The sequence below is a fragment of the Lepisosteus oculatus genome, chromosome 26, assembly GCF_040954835.1.
Source record: "Lepisosteus oculatus isolate fLepOcu1 chromosome 26, fLepOcu1.hap2, whole genome shotgun sequence".
Taxonomy (NCBI): domain Eukaryota; kingdom Metazoa; phylum Chordata; class Actinopteri; order Semionotiformes; family Lepisosteidae; genus Lepisosteus; species Lepisosteus oculatus.
The window spans coordinates 8408626-8431221 of NC_090721.1; the positions used below are offsets into that span (position 1 = coordinate 8408626).

General features: G+C 48.1%; 2 protein-coding genes across 3 annotated transcripts in view; both read left to right on the plus strand.

Moving 5' to 3' along the window:
- The first annotated feature begins 63 nt into the window (after positions 1 to 63).
- On the plus strand, positions 64 to 10173 carry tnfaip1 (tumor necrosis factor, alpha-induced protein 1 (endothelial)). Its single transcript, XM_069184532.1, has 7 exons — positions 64 to 259; positions 1996 to 2335; positions 2860 to 3029; positions 5198 to 5281; positions 5716 to 5768; positions 6084 to 6279; positions 6923 to 10173. Exons 2-7 carry the CDS (start codon positions 2107 to 2109, stop codon positions 7142 to 7144), a joined length of 954 nt encoding a protein of 317 aa, XP_069040633.1. The 5' UTR covers positions 64 to 259; positions 1996 to 2106; the 3' UTR covers positions 7145 to 10173.
- Positions 10174 to 12047: 1874 nt separating this feature from the next.
- sgsm2 (small G protein signaling modulator 2) overlaps positions 12048 to 22596 on the plus strand; it is a 65287-nt gene continuing 54738 nt past the window's right edge. The window contains exon 1 of one of the 2 annotated variants that reach the window (XM_006641057.3): positions 12048 to 12964. In XM_006641057.3, the coding sequence (XP_006641120.2) occupies positions 12905 to 12964 (60 nt within the window). In that variant the 5' untranslated portion in view covers positions 12048 to 12904. The remainder of the gene's footprint in view (positions 12965 to 22596) is intronic. The other variant, XM_069184424.1, reaches the window with a different exon arrangement.

Consider the following 22596-nt stretch of genomic DNA (forward strand, 5'->3'; position numbering starts at 1 on the left):
TATCGTTGCAAGACCTCCAGGCTTTTGTGGTAATTGTAGTTCCTTTCTGGCTTTTCTCATTACCGAAAGGAAACTGCAAGGACTACAAAACCCCGAATTCCCCCTAATCCCTCCTTTACATGGAGGTGATGTTTACTGTGGTAAGCGAAGGCTATGACGTCTCAGTTTAAGCGAAAGAAGGAGCTTGACGTACCTGTCCGGAGAAACAAGGCCTGAAGAGTTTACTTGAAAAGAGACGTCGATTTAGCGTATTGGAGAGGTGAGACCCGCGAAACGCTGCATCGTGTTTAACGTCGACCGAGGAAACTGCGATATGCTTCATGGCGCGATTAAAGACTTTAATTAGATTACAGGTTGTCCCCCGGTGGAAGTGGGCGGCAGTTTTGGATGAAAGATTTAGCCCCGTGAGGCAGCGGCAGCCGAGTTTGGGACGGTGGGTGGGGACGCTGCAGTTGCTCTCGAGTGTGACTGGAGTGCCCACGAGTGAATTTATCCACTTTTATCGTTTTCCCTGCGCGGATTAAGCTTCGCTAGCTACTGTATATCACGACGTCATGAAAGTCGACGGTAAAAGTCAGCTGTGCGTGAAGTTTAAATTGATTGCTGGGCGGCCGAGAGCAGGAATTGAAACACAGTTCAGGCTGTAACGGCGTCTGTTACTGTAACAGATCAGCAGAGCTGAGTTTTCACGTCGCATTTTCCCTACGAACGCGTACTAAAGCGAGTTATTAATTCTGAATTAGTTATTGACAACAATGAAAGAGAGTTCCCAGGTCCCCATTTAATCTGTGGGGAAAAAAAAAACCTGTTGTACAGTTGTGATTCGGAGACCCTCAAATTAAAAATACAGATCTATTTTCAGGGGGTTTGGGGGTACATTCAAACACGGCGCAGGGAAGTAAGTTTTAAGCCCTTGGTTTTTCGACTGAGAACGTAGCGATCTTGGTTGGCAAGGACCCGGGCTTCTGGAAATGACTCTTGTGTCTTAGGAAGTGTCCCCTTCCCCCTGTTTTTCCGACTCTCTTCCTGCACGACCTGGAGCCCGGCATTGACCCTCCTCTCTGCCGGAAAGGCGCTGGGAGACAAGGGGGGGGTTCTGGGTAGCGGTGACGTCACCGGGTTGGTGGCTCTTGTCAACAGTGCATTACACACGCTCCCTCTCTCCCTCCTATTCTATTGGTATTTAAACTGGTTCATGATCTGTTTCATACTTAAGGTCAAGATGTAGCCGTATTCCTGTGGTAGGCCCACCTTAGGGGCGTTTTTCCCGTGCTAGAGGCTGACGAGCCAGTTTCACTCCCTTTCAGTTGGGGCTTCTTGCACAGAGGCCCTTCCACACGACTCCATTCCAGGTCTTTCGTGTGACCAGCCCCTGAGCTGGCCTGTTGATCCTGCTCACAGTCTGAGGGGAGGGGTGTGATGGGTAGTGGAGAGCTTTTGGAGGGACAGCTGTTTGAGAAGCCCTGCTTTTATTTCAGGTGACATACTGTAAGACATGAGATGGGAGCTAAAAAAAAAAACATGGGGGCAGCAATGTGGCACAGCTCTGGGATTTGTAACTGGGAGGTTGTTGGTTCAAATCCCAGGTGAGACACTGCTGCAGTACCTGAATTGCTCCAGTAAAATATAAATGGGTGTGAAAATCACTGTGTACAAATGGGTGCACATGTAAGTCACTGTGGCTGAAAGTGCCATCAAGAATAAGGGAGGAAAATGGGAGAGCCCTTCGGGGGGGCAGGATTCTGAAATAAGGTCGGAGCTGTTGGGCAGGAGGAAGGAGAAATAAAATGACACACCGTTCAGTCTTGTGCTTGAAGTTGAAAGCAGATCATGAATGACCTCCAGGTGGCGCTGTAGGCATGCCGTTACCCTAGCCGATCTGTGTTGCAGGTGTGCGCGGGGCTGGCCGCCGGGCTGTGGCGCTGGCGCGCGCGGTGCTGGCCATGGGGCTGGCCGCTCTCCGCATGCCCTTACCCTAGCCCCTCTGTGTTGCAGGCATGCGCAGGGCCGGCAGCAGGAGCCTGTGGCAGTGTCCTCCATAGCGTCACCACGGCGGCGGATATCAAGCCCACAGTCTGCAGAGTCGTCATCTACCTACGGAGGGACATGTCCGGGGAGAGCTGCCTGGGCCCGCCCGCTGCCTCCGCCTCCCCGGCCGCCGCCCCCAAAGCCAAGACCTGCAGCTTCCGAGGGCCGGGGGCCTTGAGCCACAAGTACGTGCGCCTCAATGTCGGGGGCGCCCTGTACTACACCACGGTGCAGGTCCTGACGCGCCAGGACACCATGCTGAAGGCCATGTTCAGCGGCAGGATGGAAGTGCTCACTGACAAGGAAGGTACGGCAGGGAGTGAGGCCGGTGCGCCTGTTCAGCACTGCACAGAGACCGCTCATCGCGTCAGGGGTCCTACAGCGCTGTCCAGCACAGAGGCTTACCTTCCAGATTTAAGGTTTACCGTTGCACCGATCCCTCAGTTCCCTCAGCCCCTCACCGATACTGTAGTATTACAGTAAATATTAGAATTATACCAAGCGATAGGGTTTTTGCCATGATGATTCAGTGATCTAGTTACGGTGAAAATAAGTAGTACAGTGTGGGGTTTCTATTCATTTACTTTAAAGCTTTTGCAGTTCGTTTCAAGGGCGTTTGCTTGTCACCGAGCTCCAGGGTCTCTGGAGAATATAACCAGGTTAGAATTGCCGTCCCGTGTCGGTGAGTCGCTACCTCTGTCCTGTCCCGGCTTCATCTGGACGCCTTTGATATCGTGAAGCGGCTTTCTAAGCGAGAGCAGCAGGGAGGAAGCCGGTTTGGGGCTTGTGGCGGGTGCCGCCGATTGGTGACGGCGGTCTTGACGTTGGCAGGCTGGATCCTGATCGACCGCTGTGGCAGGCACTTCGGGTCCATCCTCAGCTACCTGCGGGACGCCAGCGTGGTGCTGCCCAAGAGCCGGCAGGCCATCCGCGAGCTGATGGCAGAGGCCAAGTTCTACCTCATCCAGGGGCTGGTGGACATCTGCCAGAGCGCTCTGCAGGTGAGCCGGCCGCCCCTCCGCCTGCTCTTGCTCCTTCCGCCCTTTCTCCCCCTTCGTTCCCGATGGGCGTAGTCATGGTGGGAATGTCTGCTGATGACCCAAGAACACCCCATATCCCTCAGAGTTTCAATCAGCCCTTCCTGGTAAGAGGACGGTCCACCCAGCCGCGGAGCAGAGACCTAACGGGTTTATTGTAAAGTAATGTCAGCAGCGAGGCCTAGGATTAAAACAGGGAGCTTTGATATTGAGTATTTACTGATGTTTTCTGGACTTACAAGGTATGCAGTATTTCCTATTCTTCTACGGAACTTTGGCCTACAAAAACTTGCATTTGGCCGTGAGTCAGTGAGTCATGTATAACTTGAAAATGGTTATGCATGCTGTTAGTAACCTCTTTTGGCAGGAGCAGCGTTAGTGTGTTTGAGTTTAACGCAAAGCACAGGCGACTGTCCGGTATTTGTTCAGGTGGAGCTGAAATTCTGGAATGCTGAGTGGGAGCTCAGCTGTCTCCTGTGGCGGCTGTGGATTGTGAGGACGAGGAGCGGGGTTTGTGCCCTGCAGGAGCGTGCCTGTGGAGTCCCAGGGCCCTGTTGAGATCCCTGACTTATCTGGACTTATCAGGCACAAAGCGGACATTGTCTGGTCTCCATGGAGACTGCATTCCATGCATTCTGGAACCCTGTGAATCAACATAAATTAAAAGAGTTTGTGCTTATGCAGCATCAGGAGAGGTGGTGTTGTTTGAGGCTCAGTGTGCCATCTCTTAATGATTTCATTTGTAACAGGGGTTGAAAATGTTGGCATATGCAGTACATGCACCACAAATTTTGGTTCTCACTTTCCTATGTTCAGAATTCTTGTATGATATATTTGCTAAATACAGATCGGAGTCAGCTGTGCATAAGAACAAAAATATCCTGTCAGTCAAGTCCGCACATTGATATAAAGCTTCCAACTTGTTTGTAATTTAAAGGTTACATTGGGGTTTGTCCAGTCTTCATTCCCAGTACAAGATATTCTTGAAATGCCCAGTATGTGGCAACAATGGGGTAATTCACTACTTCCTTTACATTACAAAAGTGGGGTTTACAAAAATTGTTCGTTCGTTCTTTTTTTTGTATTCCAAGAACTGATGACCGCCTTTGTATCCAGATTAGAATATTGAAGAACACTCTGACTCCATGTTCTCATGCACGTGGGGTTTGAACTAAGCCTTAGGGTGGCTTTTAGCATGGAATTGGGAGTTGTTTTTGCAATGTAATTGTTTTTAATTAATTGTTTTTACAATTAATCTTGCAAAGTGATTGGACGTAAACCATTAAAAGATTAGTTGCCCACACGTTTGGAAGATCACAGTAAGGCGAGGTGTTTTTAAACTGGCCCAATTTACCTTTAATACTTAGGAGGTGCATGACGGTCAACTTCCAAATGATATAAACTCATCCTTAGTTGGGTAATTAAGAAGCACGTTGCCATATTTATCTTTGCTGGGTTTCATACGATTAAGATTCTGAACGTTCTGCAAAAACACTTTTTTGGTCTCAATCGCCCCACCACCTCCAACCATATAACATAACATCACTTTTTTAGCCCTATACAATTTCTTGGATTAGGAATTCGTCTTTTTGCATACCCCAGCTTGCAAGCTTGGGGTCAGAGCGCAGGGTCAGCCATTGTACAGCACCCCTGGAGCAACTGGGGTGAAGGGCCTTGCTCAGGGGCCCAATGGAGTAGGATTCCTCTGCCGGCTGTGGGATTTGAACTGGCAACCTTCCAGCCACAGACGCAGATCCTGAGCCACAGAGCCACCACTCCGCCATATGCGGATATCAGACGGCTGGACCAGAAACAGAATATCTGATACATGCAGTGTTTCTAAAGACTGCATTGCCACTTGTACGGTGTAGTCCTGTTGAGGTATGGCCAGATTAATTACTTACACAGTGCTCTCCTTCAGTTTTTATTAGTTTGTGCTGAAGGTTGATGTCTTGGCGTTTGAGTTGCCATTACATTCGGTTTAATACTGATTTTGTAACAGTGTTGGAAACGCTTTGTGATGTGAGAGTACAGAGTGTGTCTGCGAGTACGATGCTGCTAATGAGCACTGGAACGGCGGTAGTGCTCCTTCACTTAACTACCGGCTGTTGTGTCTCCTGTTTAAACGGCAGGAGAAGAAGGAGGATGCGGTCTGCCTCATTCCTGTCATCACTTCCCCGAAGGAAGAGGAGAGGCTGATCCAGTCCTGCTCCAAGGTAAGAAAGTCTCCTCCTGGATAGTGTGACTCCACTTACTTTGACTACAGCCCAACCTTAGAGTTGGTTAAAACACCAGCTGTTTTTTCAGCTCGGACTCTCCAGTTATTATTGGAATGCTTGCCTGATTCAGAATAGCCGACTGCCGCTTTTCATCGTATTTCACCTCCAAACCCCACGGGTGCACACGGGGGAGAATGAGGCGATATTTAACATGCTTTGCAGACAATGCAGCCCCGTGGAATTGGGTAGTGACATATTCCAGGCTCAAACCTGTGACCGAAGGGCTCCATCTACACTCAGGTGTCTGTAACAGCAGCCACTCTCAATAAAAAAAGAAACAGCACGCAGCCCTACACCATCTTCAACCGAAAACCTGTTTTGTAGACTATTATTGATGGGAGTTTCTCTGAATCCTGTTTTTTCTTTCGCAGCCCGTAGTGAAGTTGCTGTACAACCGGAGCAACAACAAATATTCCTACACCAGGTAAAGACTGGTAAATCTGAGCTTACACTCCATGAGTCTTGAGCTATTCTGCTTTGGTGCTTTGTGATTATTATTGTGAACGATCTATAAAAAGAAGACGCTTAACCTTTCTTGAGACCAACATATGTAGTATAGTCACACCTAACAAAGCACTGGTCTGACTGGTCTTGACAACGCAAGCCAGAAGGGTACAGGAACCAGTACCTTTGACCCTTGGTTCTTGGGTCACCAATCCAAAAGCGGGGGGCGGGGATGAGCGGGGTTTTTCTTGGTTTATTTTCATGCCTGATGGGCCCTCCTTTCGTGTGTTTCAAGCACCTCAGACGACAACCTGCTGAAGAACATCGAGCTGTTCGACAAGCTGTCCCTGAGCTACAATGGCCGCATCCTCTTCATTAAGGACGTGATCGGGGATGAGATCTGCTGCTGGTCCTTCTACGGGCAGGGCCGCAAGCTGGCAGAGGTGTGCTGCACCTCCATCGTCTACGCCACCGAGAAGAAGCAGACGAAGGTAGGGCCGTATTTGTCCACTCCAGTAATTAATAATAAGCCCATCAGTAACACCGCTTGAAAATGTGCATGCCCAGTTGTGTGCCCCATTGCTTTTGATCCCGCCACCCGAATCCACATCTTCGTGACCTTGGTGTCTTCTCGTTCTTGATTATTGAGCCTTTATGTTTTCATATTCATATTCAGCATTAATTTGAAGACTAGCTTTTTGTGAAAAGGTCTAGTCGGTTGCATTTTTAGTTCAATTCGGGGTACAGTTAAACACCTGAGAGTCCATCCAGAATGGGAACCAGCAGATGCTGGGATTAGGGGTCAGAGGGTCAAGGGTCAGGGGTCACAGGGAGCAGGATAGAGAAACCCTGCAGGGATCAAGACTTCACTCGTCAGGTGTGCAGAAAACGTTTCACAGATGTCTTCTTCAAACTAGAGGCTGGATTCTACCATACTTTTGACCTATTTGCCAGCTGAGAATCACAAACCATAAATCTTAATGGCAGCTTATTTACTACCAGAGGTTTCTTTGTCACCTACTCAAGGGGCCCATAATTTGCCATTTCTGGGCAAATTTATGTTTTCAGTCGTTTTCAGTTTCTAAATTTCCAACCGCCTCTTCCCTCTCTCTCTCTCCCGCCTCGTCCGCACAGGTGGAATTCCCAGAAGCCCGCATCTACGAGGAGACCCTGAACGCGCTGCTGTACGAGATGCTCCCGGTCCCCGACAACTCCCTGCTGGAGGCCACGAGCCGCCGGGCGCACTGGGGCTCCTCCCACAGCGAGGACGAGGAGGGCCTGGAGCTCAGGGAGCGCGTGCGCCGCATCCACGTCAAGAGGTACAGCACCTACGACGACCGGCCACTGGGCCACTAGCCTGAACTCGGCGGGGGGGAGGGAGGGCGGGCGAGGGCATCGAGGAGACCGAAACTGGAGGAGGGGAACATCCGCCTGCCTCCCTGTCCACGCCAGCTGAGAGCCGAGCCACCGCAGACGAGCCCGCAGCGATGACTGCAACCCCTGGCTGACTCCAAGGCATCGATTTTTGTTGGGGTTTTTTTCCAGCCTGCTGCCGAGTCAAATCTCAGAATCGTGCCTCCTGTCTTACCCCGTTTTACTCTGGGAATCCAGCTGGGAGGCTCTCGCAGGCAGCTGGCGCCGGGCTGCGCTCTCCGGGCGATGGCAGCGTGTGTCCAGTGTCTCAGAACGTTGTGCGGTGGCACATCTGAATCCAGTCTTTGTTCTCCGCAAGGCACTCTCGGTCAGAGTTACGTTTTAACTATGAAAATCAGATTCTGCGGGGGCGGATACAAGTGAGCCAAAAGCTTTGCAGCCCAAGGATGGTTTCAGGAGGCAGGTGTTTTCATAGGCCAGCCGGTCCCTAGAGCAGTTCAGCAACTAGCTCCGGTTTTGGAAAACAGGACTGGCTCAACAGGTGGGCCATCCCCTGGGAGCACAACTGTGCAACAGAGAAAGCACATCGAATCCTCCCACTGCAGCCCTGGAATCTGGGGCCTAGACAGGGCAGCACAGTGACCTCGTGGAGCAACATTTCAGGACACAGAGCACCTCTGTTCACATCCCTAATGGCCAGCAGCACCCAGAAATAAACAGGACAGGAAATGATGGAGAGGATTATAATCATTGTATCTGGAATAAATCTAAATCACTCCTTTAGATTTTACAGCGGCCTTTGTAATCGCCAACTTAAAGCTCTTACCTCAACGTACACTGCTGTTCAAACGTCTTAGACGCATTCAGGGTTACCAGCTTACTCAAAAGCCCCACCAGTATTTTCTGCTATTTGAACAGATACGTTTGGGTGATAAAAAACCGAGCTTGTCCTTTAACCAGTCTTTAATTCACAACGATCAGAATGTTCTCAAACTTGAACAGCCAAAATAACTTGTGGTTAGTAATCTGTCTCATTAACCAGTTAGAGCTAATCGATTCCTTTTTAGGTATCAGGTTCCTCTCTAGCCATCCATAAAGACAGAGGTTACTTTCTGTACTGTTGGCAACGTTCTGTCAGGATTAACAATTATGTCAAAAAGTGGAAAATCTTTATGGAATGGTATCTGCGTGGAGGAAGAAAATCATTGATTGAAAAAGTCTTAAGATTTTGAAATTGCACAGCAGTGTATGCCCATGACCATTAAACAGGAAGTAACTTTAGTTAAATGTTTTGAGAGCTGAAACAATGACCACTACTGCTAAATAACACTACCCACAGCTGGAATTCACAGCTGCACAGCTCTGTGTTGTCCCTGACAGGATCTGTTACAAAAACTATTTCTGTATTGTAACTTGTTGAAGCCTTGAATTAATTTTGTTTTTTTTTTTAATTGAACTGAATTTAAGCCTTTCCTAAAAAAATGTATTTTTTATGTCATTTTTCTAAATCAGTGTGACATGATTTTGGGATTCTGTCATAGCACCTTCGTAATGCTGAAGAGATTGCTGTGCCAGTCGTTTTTAGACCTGCACGGCCTGATTTTTTTTTATTCTCCCTTCTCGGATGACACATTTCACCAGCACAAAAATATCTTCTAAAACACTTTTTTTCCTGTGATTCTGACGGCCAAGTGTAAGAGCAAAAGAATTTCTTTGTCACTTTACAAAAGGAGACAAAGGATGTTCATGCCAAAAAGATCTCAAAAGCAGTGTTTCCTGGTAGCTTTTCCTGTCTTGTAATGTATCTAAGCACTGCCTTTTCTATATTGCTTTCTGTTGTATTAGCTGAAGTTTATTTCTTTGGCAGCACTGATCTGTGAGTTTTGTCCCCTTATAATTTTTTAATGACGTAACAGGACGAGCTGATTTGCTAACCTGAGCCCTGGAGATGCTCAGTGAATCGTCAGCTTATTAGAAGTAAACTTGCTAATTTGAGTCTGACCGGCTTATCAGTTACCCTGACAAGTCAGTGACAAGTCAGCCACTCTGTCAGCTCTCTCTGTTCATGACAAATAATCATATTAGCTGAGTAGCCTTTTCTAATTATCAAAGCCTCCTCTGGCTATAAAACTGCACTTTACACATTAAGAAGTGACTTAAAATCCATTGAATTGACACGCTGTTCTGCAATTGATTGGCTACTTTTAAAGCCAGTTTAATGTCCTTAACAACCCTAAGTGTCTCGTTAGGGCTGCTGTTTACCCAGGTTTCTGTAACGGTTAGTGTATAAGCCTTGCCCTACGTCAGATGTGAATCTGGGGCTACCCCTCAGTCAAACATCTTCGGTTTCATGGTTCATATAGCTGGGGTGTGTAAAGCAGGCCTCGGGTCATCACCTGCGGTAAAGAGCAGTTCACTAGGTTCCAGCACTGGTGTCCACTCGAGGATTTGAACCCGCAACCCTCTGGTAATGGCTCCAGAGCTGTACCGCAAGCTTTGGCAGGATGAGTTCCTCCAGGCAGGGCTGTGTCCTGACTCTGTACTCTTGAGCCTGTTATACCAGGGGGTGGGTGGTACCCCTACTGACTTCTCCACTAATCGCAGGGCATCACGAACATGCAGATTATTATTCCCTCTGAATCACCGACTGGTCAGATCCCAGGGGTCCATCACAGGCCAAAGATTTAATGGACTTGAGCCACGTGGGGAGGGAGGAAATGAGACCATGTTTTTCTTTCTCAACTCATATCGAAGCAGACAGCTGCTTCAAATGAATGTTGTTTTTTTTTTACTAGAAGTCATATTAATGGTAGAGCTTTGGCTGTTTTTAAAAATAGCTTTTAAACGGTTGTTTTTTTTTAGCTTTCATTGAAAAGGTGACTAATTCATTTCAAACGTAACACTACGAAACGTCAGTGCCTCTGAACAAATACGATGTGTTTTTCTATCTGTCTGTTTTGCCCTTGTGCATCGTGGTTTTGAAAATATTAAAGGGACTGCAATCCTTCTGGGCCTGGTGTGGAGTGGTTGTTGTCGAGCTGCAGGGAGGGGAGGCTTGGGCGGTGCTCTTGTCTGGAACGCTCCGGGGGCATCGCCCATCTTGCGCGCCGGCGTGGGGGGGTTGAGCTCCTGTGCCTCGCCCTCCTCCCCCCTGCACACACAGCTGCTGGCGATGAAGCTGACTACGTCGAGGAGGAGGATGATGATGAGGCTGCAGGCTCCCTCCCCTGAGATAAGCAGAATGTGGGGGGTCTTACCCCAGTGTCCTGACCACATTTCACCCCTGGCCACTGGTTTCATCACTCTGCTCTCCTCCCCACTGAGAGCTGCTGTGTGGGGAGAGTGTACTGGTGCACTATGGCTGCCGTCGCATCATCCAGGTGGGGGTAGACACTGGTGGTGGTGATGGTGGAGGGGATCTCCATTACCTGGAAAGCTCTTTGAGTGGTGTGTCCAGAAAAGCGCTATATAAGTGTAAGAAATTATTATTAAGCAGTCGTGAACAGGGTGTGGGTCAGGGTTAGCCATTCCATCACCATATGAAGCCACCATTTTCAGACAGTGGGGCTGGAAAGGGGACGATGAATGAGGAACAGCAAATGTGTGGTGAGTCTCCAGGTTGGAGCCAGGAATAGCAGTGGCAAACAGTACATTCACATTGCATTGAATAGCTCATTTCACTACAGGTCAGAAAAATAATAAGACTAAGTAGTGTCTGTGACACCAGCACATTGATAAAGGTGACTCTTGCTGTAGATGTTATAGATATCAGTTTTCTTGCCTGTTAGGCTGATTTTCTAGCAGGTCTCAGACATTAAGCAAGACGGTTCTAGTAAGTATGGGGAAGAGAGACCCTCTAGGGAAAGCCTGCTGTAAGTGGTGTTATTTGACCAATAGAGGGCGCCCTTCCCACTGGACCACAATGATCCAAAACCAATGCCCCAGTATGGCCCAGGTGACAACTGTAGGAGATGCTGTTTTTTAAAGATGAGATAATATTCGGTCATTAAGTCATGGCTGAATGACACTCTGGACTCTGCCTATCTAAAGAGTCCCCATAAGTTTGTTAATGAAGCAATTTCACACTTTGAGATGAAAAGCACTATTTAGAAATGTAGGAAATTCAAATGATTAAATATTGAGTATTACAATATTGCTTTTGGTGTCACTGTTTTACAGTACAAAAAGTGCGAAAATCTATTAACAACGAATGTTCCTGTCCTATTCGAAACACGAAAAGCCCGTGTTTTTGGTCAGACTATTGTAGTTACAGCACCGTTCCGCTGGAGGGCGCCGGGAATGCCTCGGCGTTGTGTCGTGTGACAGTAGGAATCGAGAACAGTGACCTGTTTCTCCATGAATTAGTGGCACATTTATGTTTACTGCAGCCTGACGTCACCATGCATGTGAACCGAGCGGAGCCGCGCGTTACTGTTGCTTCTGGGCGATAATACAGGCTGCTGTTTTAAAAACAACAACAAAATACAGCTATTTTTAGCAAAACAAGGGACCCGTCTTCGCGTCCGCAGCGATGAGCAGTTTTTCATGGATTTTGTCGGTACTTTTTTTTTCAATTTCATAAGGATAGACATTTTCGTTCCCGTGTGCCATAATTAATAAAAGTTTGACTAAAGCATCTGTGCACTCCATAGTTCTTGACAATCGGTTACCGTGAGGCTCCGCAATTGTCTGGAATTACCGAATATTTATAGCGCTCCGGTTCAGACATCACTATTGCCCATGAGTGAGTTTAAATAGCTGTAGTAGAAACACCTTTGAAATATTATATCCCCCATAGCGGAATGCTCTAACCTAGCATAAAGCACAGGGACAGTACTATATACCCTGGCATTACCGTGCGATGGTTAACCCACATGTTATATCGATTATCTTCTGGCTTAAGGCCCCGCAGCGTGCCTGTGGCTCTATTCAGCCCAGGAGGAGACTGTGCGAGTTGAGCTCCTTAAATCGGAGACCATCGGCTGTCGAGCAGAGCCAGACTGTTTCCCGCCGCCCATTCCAGAGATCATAATTCGCGAGATAATGACTCTTCATTGAAAATGCACTGAAATCGGCCTGAAAGATCTGTTGCAGAAACAGATCATATTTTCATCTAAACGAATAAATGTTCTTTCAGGAGCCCGATACTTGCTGTACGCTTAGCGTGCTCTGCTCTAACAAACCTGACCGAGGAGCTAGGAGAAGGTGCTGCCTGCAAGTGTCTCATTCTGCCCGCTGCTCGCTGCTCCTGAGGCTGACACGCTTAGTCTCCAATGATGAAGTCTGTTCACATCATAGTGACCGGCATCAGCCATTTGCCTCATTGTGCGGCGTGAACTAGTTGCCGTTCTGACACCCGTGTTCGCGTCAGCCGTGGGAGAGCGGGGGAAGGACGGCCGCAGAGTGGGACGGCGCTGCCCAGGTGCGAGTGGCGATCGGCTCCATTGATCAGCTATGGGAAAGGGGGCGGGGGAGGGGAGTGACGTCAACGCGAAGGGGGCTGAAGATGGCTACCGTAGCCCAGGCACCTAACGCAGGCACAGAGCGCCGGCCGTGAAGACGCGCTCCTACCTGTGAGGAAGAAGGACGGACGGACGGAGAAAGAGGGAAGCTGGAGAAAGATCGCCGCAGCCACTACCACCACCACCAGCAGCAGGAGCAGCAGCAGCACACACAGACACACACCTGTGCGTCCCGGGGTTCTGGAGAGGCGACGTCCGTCGCCGCTCGCTCCGGTTGGCCATGGGCTCGTCCGCCGAGGCAGACCTGAAAGAGAAATTGCTCTGGAATGTGAAACGGGAGGTAAGGCGCACCTGAGGAACCTGACGCGCGTCTTCGTCTTGCAAAAATAAACAATATAAAGCAGGAAGCGGGAGGGAGGCTCGGTCTCTGCCCGGCGGTACCGGGGCTGGCGGTCACTCCTCTTTGGCACTGGATGTGCCAGCCGGAGCGAAGCACGAAAAGTGTTGGTCACACAACGCTAAGGACCGGGCCACTCTGGGCTCGCTTGTTGTCTGCTTGGTTTTTAATGTTCTATAGCGTAAACATGATAGAATTTATCCCCCTTCCCTGTCATAGGCACATTGCTCTAAGGTGTTCCCCAAACGCGGGAGTATAGCGTTAATGCTTTGACTGTAGAGCCCGGCGTGTGATTTATGTCTCCGTTAACGCCGAGATGCGATCCATGGCGCTCGACGCGCAGGAGTTTGACTGAAAGGGGAAGATGCGAGACTCAGGCAGTGTGTCGCTGGGATTTTCAGGATTTTTATTAGGCTGGCTGGGGGAGTTACAGTGCATCTCAGCAAGGAAAAACCGTGGCCGACTGTAGCAAAAAAAAAGAGATTTTCCTCGACAGGGATCGTGGCGGAATTATATAGTTAGTCTGTATCTAGGAGATGGGGAAAAAATAGTGTTACATCCCGCAGTACGTGTATCTAAATGCTTTTCAGTTGTGAACATCTGGGTTTTTTGTGAACGGGTGATGACATCACTGCAAACACTGCCTATATAATTCATTTATTTAATAAGGCTGTAAATGTGGACAGAAGTCATTTACAGTGAGAAACAAGTTGTACTACAAACGTTGGGTTAATCCCGAGATCGCTGGTGGATTGAAGTCATGATAATCTTTATTATAGTGGGCGTTTCGCTTCGGGTCGGGATATTTAGATTTTAACTTGCTGCCCACAATTTTAAGATTTTATTTTCATATCCCAAGAAGTGCAAAAGAAGGCTGTAAGTTAGCCTGATTCACCATGTTTTAAAATGTGTCAGGTCGTGATATGGTGTGGTGCATTTACTGAGTTTTACAGGTTGCCTGTAGTATTTATTGCATCCAGTGTTAGTAACCCGGCTTTACAGTAGATTTACAGCACTGTGTTTTCTCCATGTAAATTCAGAGGTCTGACCACAAATGGGTGAATAAAAATTCACTCACTTGTCGCTGAGCAACTGGTCTAAATTCTGCTGGTCATGCACTATGAAATGAGAGAGCTGTCTCTTTCTGTTCAAACAAAGTAATTAGATCATGTGGAAGTGAGGGGGCATCATTAATGGAGGTGCAAGCTTTCTGTTATCTCTGATTTTCCACACAGGAAAAAAAGTTTTCCTTCAAGAAGAAAATGTGTTTCTGATGCCTTATAGTGTCCAGATGACCTGTGGCATTAATCAGGGGGCGGTTTTGAAACTTGTCAGCTTTTTTACCTTATAAACCTGTGGCTCTGTCTGTCTGTGCATTCATTCTGCCCGAGGAGTGTAGTTTTAAATGAGAAAACCATTTGGAGAGGTGAAGATTAAGAGGAAACCTTCCTAAATGTTTTCCAGACTGAAATGTGAGGTTTAGGTCTTTCTCGTGTCTGAGGTAGATGAAGAGCTTTGCCATTGGGCTGTTCATCTCTGAGAATTGGGAGGAGAGAGTTCAGTTCAGCTTGTGGCTGTGCTGCAGCACACATGATGAATGTTGGGAAGCATTTAGATTTCCACAGGAAAGCGTTTATGAGCCGAGCCACCAGTGAATACTGAAAATACCATTGACAGGAAAAAGGAGGGAGGAAAAAGTCATTCTGTACTTTATGATTGCACCACACATGCAGAGAGAGCCTGACTTTGTGGCCCTTATTCCTGAAATCCCAGCTAAAATACCCAATACCAGCTAAGACTTTAAAGAGTATCTTGCAACTAGGCTGCTTTTAAAATAGGCAAGCAAGAGTCACGCTAATACATTCAGCATAGGCAGGCTTAATTAATTAATTGCTGATTTTTGTAATCGGCTCAAAAACCTAAGTTCTTACTGGTCCTTAATCACAGTGGATTTCTCCCCAAAGTGCAGAAGTATAATTCTCTTCTGCAATGAAGGCAATCTGTTCAGGTGTTAGAATTCAGTGTGTGCATTTGTGAACACATCTCTCTGTGCACCAAGGGGAGGTAAAGTCCTTCTCTGAAGCAAAATGCCTTTTAACCTCTCCTTCATACCAAGACTTCCACTCATTAACTGCAGTAAAACGGAAGTTTGGTTCCTGTGCAGAGCTGCACTGTTCCACTCACAAGTACAAACAGTACCTCCCCAGAATCATAGCAAAGGAGGAAGTGGGGAGTTTTGCTTTTACATTCATTGAGATGCCTGTGTGATAAGTGTGCACTGTTTAAGTACTGGGCTTGATCAGCACAGTGGTGGATGAAACACGATTTCCATTAGCTACAGTACCTTCACTACTGCAGTGAGCCTGGCTGTTCAGAGTGAAGTGGTGACAGTATAGTGGGCATCACCTGGTGGGTGGCTCCTCAGGACCAGGGTTGGGGAACCCCTGTGATACAGCAGCTGCTGGCAAAGTGGGGTGTCTCTTACTGACTCCTCATGTGAGCCTGCAGGCACCCTAGCAAGTAATGCGTGTAGATGAGAGAGCCCCAGCCACAACTCCAGTCCACAATTTCACTATTCCCACCCTGTCCCTGGTGTGCTGGCATCTGGGACCCGGGCACGGACCCGTGATCACGCAGCACAACCTGATGGTGATCCACTGATTGCACCAGTGGAGCTCAGCATCTTCTCACCCTTAAGAATGAGTACAGAAGCCTGCGGACTTGCCATCAGAGCAGGTAAAAACAGGTGATATTCCAGCTCGTTTTGCTGCAGGACTAAAAAGGGGTATTATTTTAGCTCAATACAGAGGCCCAATTTGCTGAAGAATTGCCTTACTGAAGCTAATATGAATCATATCCTTTTAAAGCAAATCGTAGAAATCCTAAGGTCAGTTAAACTCTGGCAGCATGAAAATTGAACAGAGCCGTATTTAGCTGTGAAACTTTCCTGATGTTCGTCAAGTTATGTAAGTTCTGACGTGGTTCATTTCAGTGTGATCTTACACGAGTCCCACTCATTCATTTCTGCGCCAGGCTTGGGGGCAGGGAGCGGGGGAGGGCATCTGTAGAAACAGTCAGCATCAGGCTGGTTTTGCCCCAGAGCTGGAGCTGGTGTGACTGATCTATCCTGCCTGGCTGGGGAGCGACAGCACCCCCCGAGCGCGGACAACTGCACAGGTCCAAGCCTGAATCATGCCGCCAGTCAGCTGGGACACCTGGCACCTGGGATCAGTCGGCAGGGATCATTATCCTGACCAGAAAGCTGAGGCAAGTCTTTCTAATGCTCCCAAACCAACCTGACATTGCCTTTTCCATGAGAGAGCCTATTCATATGACTGAGGGTTCCTAATAATTTGGCCAGTGTGTCTGTAGTTGAGATTTGTGGAAACTACCCTCTGGTCTCCATCATTGCCGACTGGAGTATCGGGCATTGGGGTGCATTGGTTTTCAGGGAAGCAGGATCCTCTCTGCTTAAGCCAAGCAGGTTAATGGAATCCAGGATGTAGGTGGCCGCCCGTCAGACGGCACATCTGTCTGAATCTGGCTCTGCGTGCTGGCCGTTCTCGGGGCCCCTGTCTCTTTAAACTCCAGTCAGCCAGCTCCGCGTTGCCTGGCAACCGCAAGCATCAGCACATACCCAAGAAGTTAAATTGCATCAATTGGCGATTAATACTGCCGCAGCTCGCCGGGCCTGTCAGAGGCAAGGCTGACACTGCTGGAGGCAAGGATGACCAGATAGAGCCCCCCCCTACCCACTTGTCCATCGCTCCTTCAAATCCGAATTAAGCCTAGAGTGTCTTTTGGATTTCTCTTCTTTTTTTTTTTTTAAGTCTGCATTTTACCCCCTGACAATCCCTTGCTCTCCAGGCTCGCTGGCGTTTCAGTATCTGACATCCCTGCTGGTCTCTTCCTCTCCGCCACCACCCTGGCTGATTCCCGTCTTGTCTTTCCGCACTCCTCGTTTTTCACTCCCCCTCTCCGGGGGGCGACTTCCTCGTTCCTTTCGCCTGTCGGCCCATCCTTACTCTCCCCTCCCTTTCTCCCCGGGAAGAAGGGGAGCCGAGCATGGGAGGGGGAGAGTCTCCTGCCTTGGCTCTGGGGCCGCAGTCAGGTCTGCAGCAGGTGCCTGAAGGAGTGCATGCTGTTGTGCTGTTGTGTGGGTCTAATCCTGAGAGAGACACGCGTTTTTGGTTGTCGAAGGGTAGCGGGAGACCTGGTCTGATAAAAAGGTGGTTTTTGGAGGTGCAGTTCTTGTAGGAGACAATCAACACTCGGTGCGTAGCATGCGCAGAAGAAATGCAGTACCTTCACGATCAGTCATATGTGTTAACATGGTCTGTCAGCAGGGCACCCTGGGATACCTGAGCATCAGCTGTTTGTCAATTGAGAGAATATCCAACTACCATGCCTACAGTGGTGCCGGGATTGAGGGGCTGTTTTCCTCTGGAAGGTTGATGGTTTATACCTCCTCCTGGGAGTTGGACAGGTGCTCTTCTGAGAGGGTTAACTAAATCTACAGCAAAGTCGGGGGGGGGGGGGGGTGTGTGACACGGTACATATCCGACTCTAAAGAAAGGACTGCTGGGATGACGCTCCAGGTGTGACCTTTTAATACAAAGACAGAAGTGGTGACGTCATCAGGAAATCAGCTGGATGGAAGCAGTCTTGGAACTGAGGTCAAAGGAGAGGGCTTCAAAGGATTTGGGGGAGAAAAGCAAGGTGTAAGTGAGCATTTCGTCCTTTTTAAAGAAAGATTGTTTTCCTGATTTCTGTTAATAAATTGATGCTTGGTTTAGATACGAGTTGCCTAGCTCTTCAGACTCAAGTTAGAGGTGAAATTCGAATCCATTTATCTGATGTCCCACCTAAACTGCAGGAAGTTGGCCCAGAAAAAGCCTGCCCTCTTCATCCAGTGAAGAGCAGCAGTGAAGATCTTCTCTCTGCTGCCAGGCAGGGACTGTCGAGTTCCACCTCCTTCTCCTTTAACTTCTCTGCAAGCTTGCCATGACCTGGAGGGTCTTCGTTTCGAGGAGAATCTCTAGCAAACCCTGTTATCCTGTTGAGAAGAGGGAGAGAGGGTTTGGGTACAGGGAGCACAATAGTAGCAGAAGACAGTGTTGCCAAGACTGAGAGAGGAGAAGTCTCCAGGCGGGTTAATAAATAACTCCAGCACTGTAATGGGGATCCTTTCTGAATTTTTTTTATCCCCTCCCTCTGACAGAACAGAAGTGACACACGCCCATATACCCTGTTTGGCAGTTAATTAGTCCAAAGATCTCATCCAACCATTTCTTAAAAGAAGACAGGGAACCAGCTTCAACAATATGGCTGGGTAGCTTGTTCCATACCCCCACAACCCTTTGTGTAAAAAAAAAAAACAGCCTTTGACTGTGCTCGTCATCAGGGATGGGGCCAAGAGTTCGGTGTTGGAGTTGGGGCGCTGTATCTTGGGTTTGAGAGAAACCACTGAAAGTGGTGTCTGGTTTGCCTTGCTCTACCTACTGCCTTCCCAGATAGCACCAGGAGTAGCAGTTCTCTGAAAACGAAGGAAATGGGCATGTTCTCTGCCCTCTCTTGCTACTCTGTTACTCCAGGTTTGACCTTATTGCTCATGAGAAGTAGTTGTCTATAAAGAGGCTCCTATGAGCACCTCTTCAGCCTGACTGCCTGGAACTTTTCACGAATCTTTGCAGACGTCCACTGCGCTAATGTGCTTATAACAAAAGACAGATTCTTTAATGCTTTTACCTACAAACATATAATATGTAGTCCTAGCTTTAAAAGCGATTTAATCATGAGGCTCCTGGGCCATTAATAAATTTCCCCCATTCTTTAATATCAGCTCACATTTCGTGAAAGTGCTTGATTTAGTGAATCTGTGATTGCTCAGCCCAGTCAGCTCCTCTGTAGAATCTGTCACTGGAGGGCCAGCAGCCTTCCCTTATCTCCATGCCATAATAAGCTGTGAATAATTGCTTCAGTTAATTTCTATTCTTCAATTCCCTCAGTCTGGCAGCCCATTCATTATACGTTGCTATTCGGCGGCGCGGATCCCTTTCCTTTCCCCTAGTTAAAGCAAAGGTTCGGTTCTGCAGGTGGCACTGACCCAGAGCCCATCTCCAGGGGTCCTCCCTCTGTTCCGCTGGTGAGCAAGCAGGGCCTGCCCCCATGCAATACAACCCGGACCCGAAGGAAAACGGTTCTCATGAAGGTGGAATCTTTACTGATGGGTTCCTCCTGAAATAAATTTCGGCCCCCTTATTGCAACATCTGACGCAGCATAGCCAAAATACACCCCCAGTTCTTGATGATCAAGCAGTACAACTTGGCTTTTATCCTCCCAGCTGGAAGGTTACATCAGCCCCTTTCTGATATGGGTTTTATCTGCTGATCATTTACCAGAACTGCAAGATTCACCCACTGTAGTGTGAACGGATCGCAATCCTTAATGAGGGCCTTGCCATCGGATCAAAGCTCTCCTGCTTTGGTTCTTTGGACGCCTTATGCTTCAGATCCCAAGCAGGTGCTCTTCAGGCGTTTGCTTTTGGGAAGGGAAACTCATTACCCTCCCGTCTTCTCTCTCCTCCAGCTTGCGTCTGCCCATGCACCCAAAACACTCCGTCTACATGTAAACCTGCCTCTGCTTCCTTACCAGAGGGATGAGCAAGAGAAAAATAAACCTCTTCCATGCCTTTTAATGCCTCATGTCTTGGCACACAAGCGCTGACTTTCTCTCTTTAAGTCTGTGCAGCCAGTGCTGTGAGCTGTGTGGGAGCCTGACCTCCCCACTCCAGGCTGGGCAGAGGAGAGAGAGAGAGAGAGAGAGAGTGTGTGCACACGTGTGTCTTCTGCTGGGGTGGGGCGGGGAGGTGGGTCCCCTGCAGCTACAGTAACTTCTCTGCCGTGCCTAAATTCTGATGTTCCGGGCTCGATACCGAGAGTTTCCGTGCAAATACGGAACTTCTGTTCTGTATCCCCAAAAAAACAAAACGCAGATGGCACTCTTAGATTAAGTGTTGAGCAATTTCATTTCTTAACGCAGATTAACGAGTTTTCAAACAGCTCTTCCACAAAAAGAGCTACAGCTACAGCTGAGAGGGTGTGTAGTGTCACAGGCAGTGGCAGAAAATCCAGCCCTTTCTGCGTTTGTTTACGGAATGTGAAGCAATTATCTGGTTTTAATTTAATTGATGCCAGGACTGATGAATGTTTTAGCAGGCCCTCCCTCTCTCCTGCTCTGTCAGGTCTTCAGAGAGTGGCTCCTCTCTCTGGCTGAACTGAAAGCTCTCGCCATTTCTATTTTTTTTTTATTGTGTCTTATTTCTGTTTCCTTCTTGCAATTAGTCATTAGCGGGAGATTTATTACGAGCAGGGTTATAGACTGAGTGGACTTTAATGGGCTGTCTCTTTGTTCCCAGTGGAGCTGTATGCAGAGGAGTGTAATCAGAGTGAAGATGAAAGGGTGGGGGAGGAGGGGGGGCAGCGATTGGTCATTTTAGCGCGCTCTGTATGCACAGTCGGGGTCTCGAAGCCCGTTTTTATTAACAGCACCAACCAGGAGTCTGCGCCGGTGGTCCTCCTCTTGCCTCCTCGTGCTGTATCGCACGTGCACCTCTGCACGAAGGCACGAGCCACCGACACAGCAAATAGACCATCAACGGGCTGCAGTCAGGCCCCAGGCTTGATCTCTCACCGCGGCCTGGATGTGAAAGAGGGTTTTGCAGAAAATGGAAAGGGAGAGAGGGTGAGGTGCCACACCCGGGAGACTTCATGCATCCTCCTTCTTCCAGTGTAGGGAAGCGAGGAGTCGCAGTGCAGTTCAGTGTAGTTTTGACATGAATGTATTAGTCAAGGCCATCTGGAGAGCGAGCAGAGGGAAGCCATGTTCTGGTCCTCGGAGGGCGCATCCCTGCCTGCTTTTTCACCCTGAGACACAGCGTGAACAGACCTTAAATCGTTGCCTTAATTGTCATGTTGGGGGAAAAGGGACGCACGCCTCTGGCAAAAATGTTCTTAACCACCAGCATGGGAAGAGTATTTCCTCCATCAATGTCTGTCTGGCGCTCTTCAGTTGTCACGTATCTCTTACTGTCCCAGTCAGCTTGAATATAGACGTCTTTTTATCTACACTTGCTAGAGTTTTCTGCTCTCTGAATTTCATATTCATTCAGGCTGTCTGTTCTTTTATGGGAGGCCGCTAAAAGCTGAAATGGCTCATAATGCTGTGCTTGAGTCCCTTGCTCATATGATTAGATCATTGCCCTCTTTTAAGCCTCTGATATTCGCTTGTGGTCTTGCAGGGGTGTCATGTTTTTGTGTTTTCATTCTGCCTCGCACTCTTACTGCCTTGATTTGAGTCAATTGTTCACTTAATTGGTTTGCGCTGTCTGTATTTACAGCTTTTTATTCACTGAGAACTAGAAATAGACTTTGGTCTTCCAGGACCAGGAGGGCAGTATCGTCTCCAGGCAGAAGCTGTGTCTCCTCAGCAGAAGCTGTGTCTCCTCAGCAGAAGCTGTGTCTCCTCAGCAGAAGCTGTGTCTCTAAGGATTTCTCAAGGTTCAGGAAGTGGTGGTGGGGACACATTTCTGTGTTGCGCAGGCTGTGGTGCCCTATTCTAATCTGTATCCCTGTGAGGTCTCTTTTTTTGGCATGAGAGGTTTCCCAATGTATTGGTAACAAATAAGAAAGTGTATTATAGTTAAAATATCGTGCTTGTAGTTAAAATTAAAGCTTAAAACGTAGCTTTTTTCTTGAGTCTTGATGGTTTTACCTTTCCAATAATCTGCTTATTTTGATCAAACCACTCTAGCGAAATTGGTTTTCGGGGCTCTGCAGCACTGAGCATTTACATCTCCCAGACTGCAGTAATGTGTCGATTAGCAAATCAAGGCAGATCAATTAGGGCTGTATGTAGGGCTGAGCAGATGTGTCTGTGTGTGACAGTCTGTATATATATATAGCCACGTTCAATCTTCTCTGCCTGTGCTCTACGATGAAGATTCGGACGTCATCAATGCCCCATGTTTGTTTAAGGGATAAAAATAACCTCAATTATGCTGGAAAATCCCTGAGAGGTGATACAGCACTTTAGTTCAATCAGTACGGCCCAGGCAGTTCCATTGTCTGCGAGCGCTTCACATGGAGAGCGCTACCTGCTGGAGCACAAGTAGGCCCAGGCTGACATTTCTTAGTTCTATCCGGTTTCTTTTAATAATATAAATAATAAATAATCCTTACACTTATACTGTACTTTTCTCCCCACACACCAGCTCTCAGTGGGGAGGAGAGCAGAGTGATGAAGCCAGTTCAGAGATGGGGATTATTAGGAGGCCATGATTGGTAAAGGCCAGGGGGGAAATTGGCCAGGACACCGGGGTAACACCCCTACTCTTTTCGAGAAACACTCTGGGAATACCACAGTGGCTTGTTCAATCTAATACGTGTTCTGAGTTATTCCTGTCTGCCGTGTTTGTGAGATGTGTGGAAGACCCCACTCTTGCCGGTGTAAAAATAAGGTTGGAACCTTGTGCGTTCAGCTGTAGCTCATTTTCTGACTGGCCTGTGAAGCTTTT

Coding starts and splice junctions, on each gene's coding strand:
- tnfaip1 (XM_069184532.1), top strand. CDS start 2,107: ATGTCCGGGGAGAGCTGCCTGGGCCCGCCCGCTGCCTCCGCCTCCCCG. Junction 5,282..5,715: donor TGATCCAGTCCTGCTCCAAG/GTAAGAAAGTCT, acceptor TTTCTTTCGCAG/CCCGTAGTGAAGTTGCTGTA. Junction 5,769..6,083: donor AACAAATATTCCTACACCAG/GTAAAGACTGGT, acceptor GTGTGTTTCAAG/CACCTCAGACGACAACCTGC.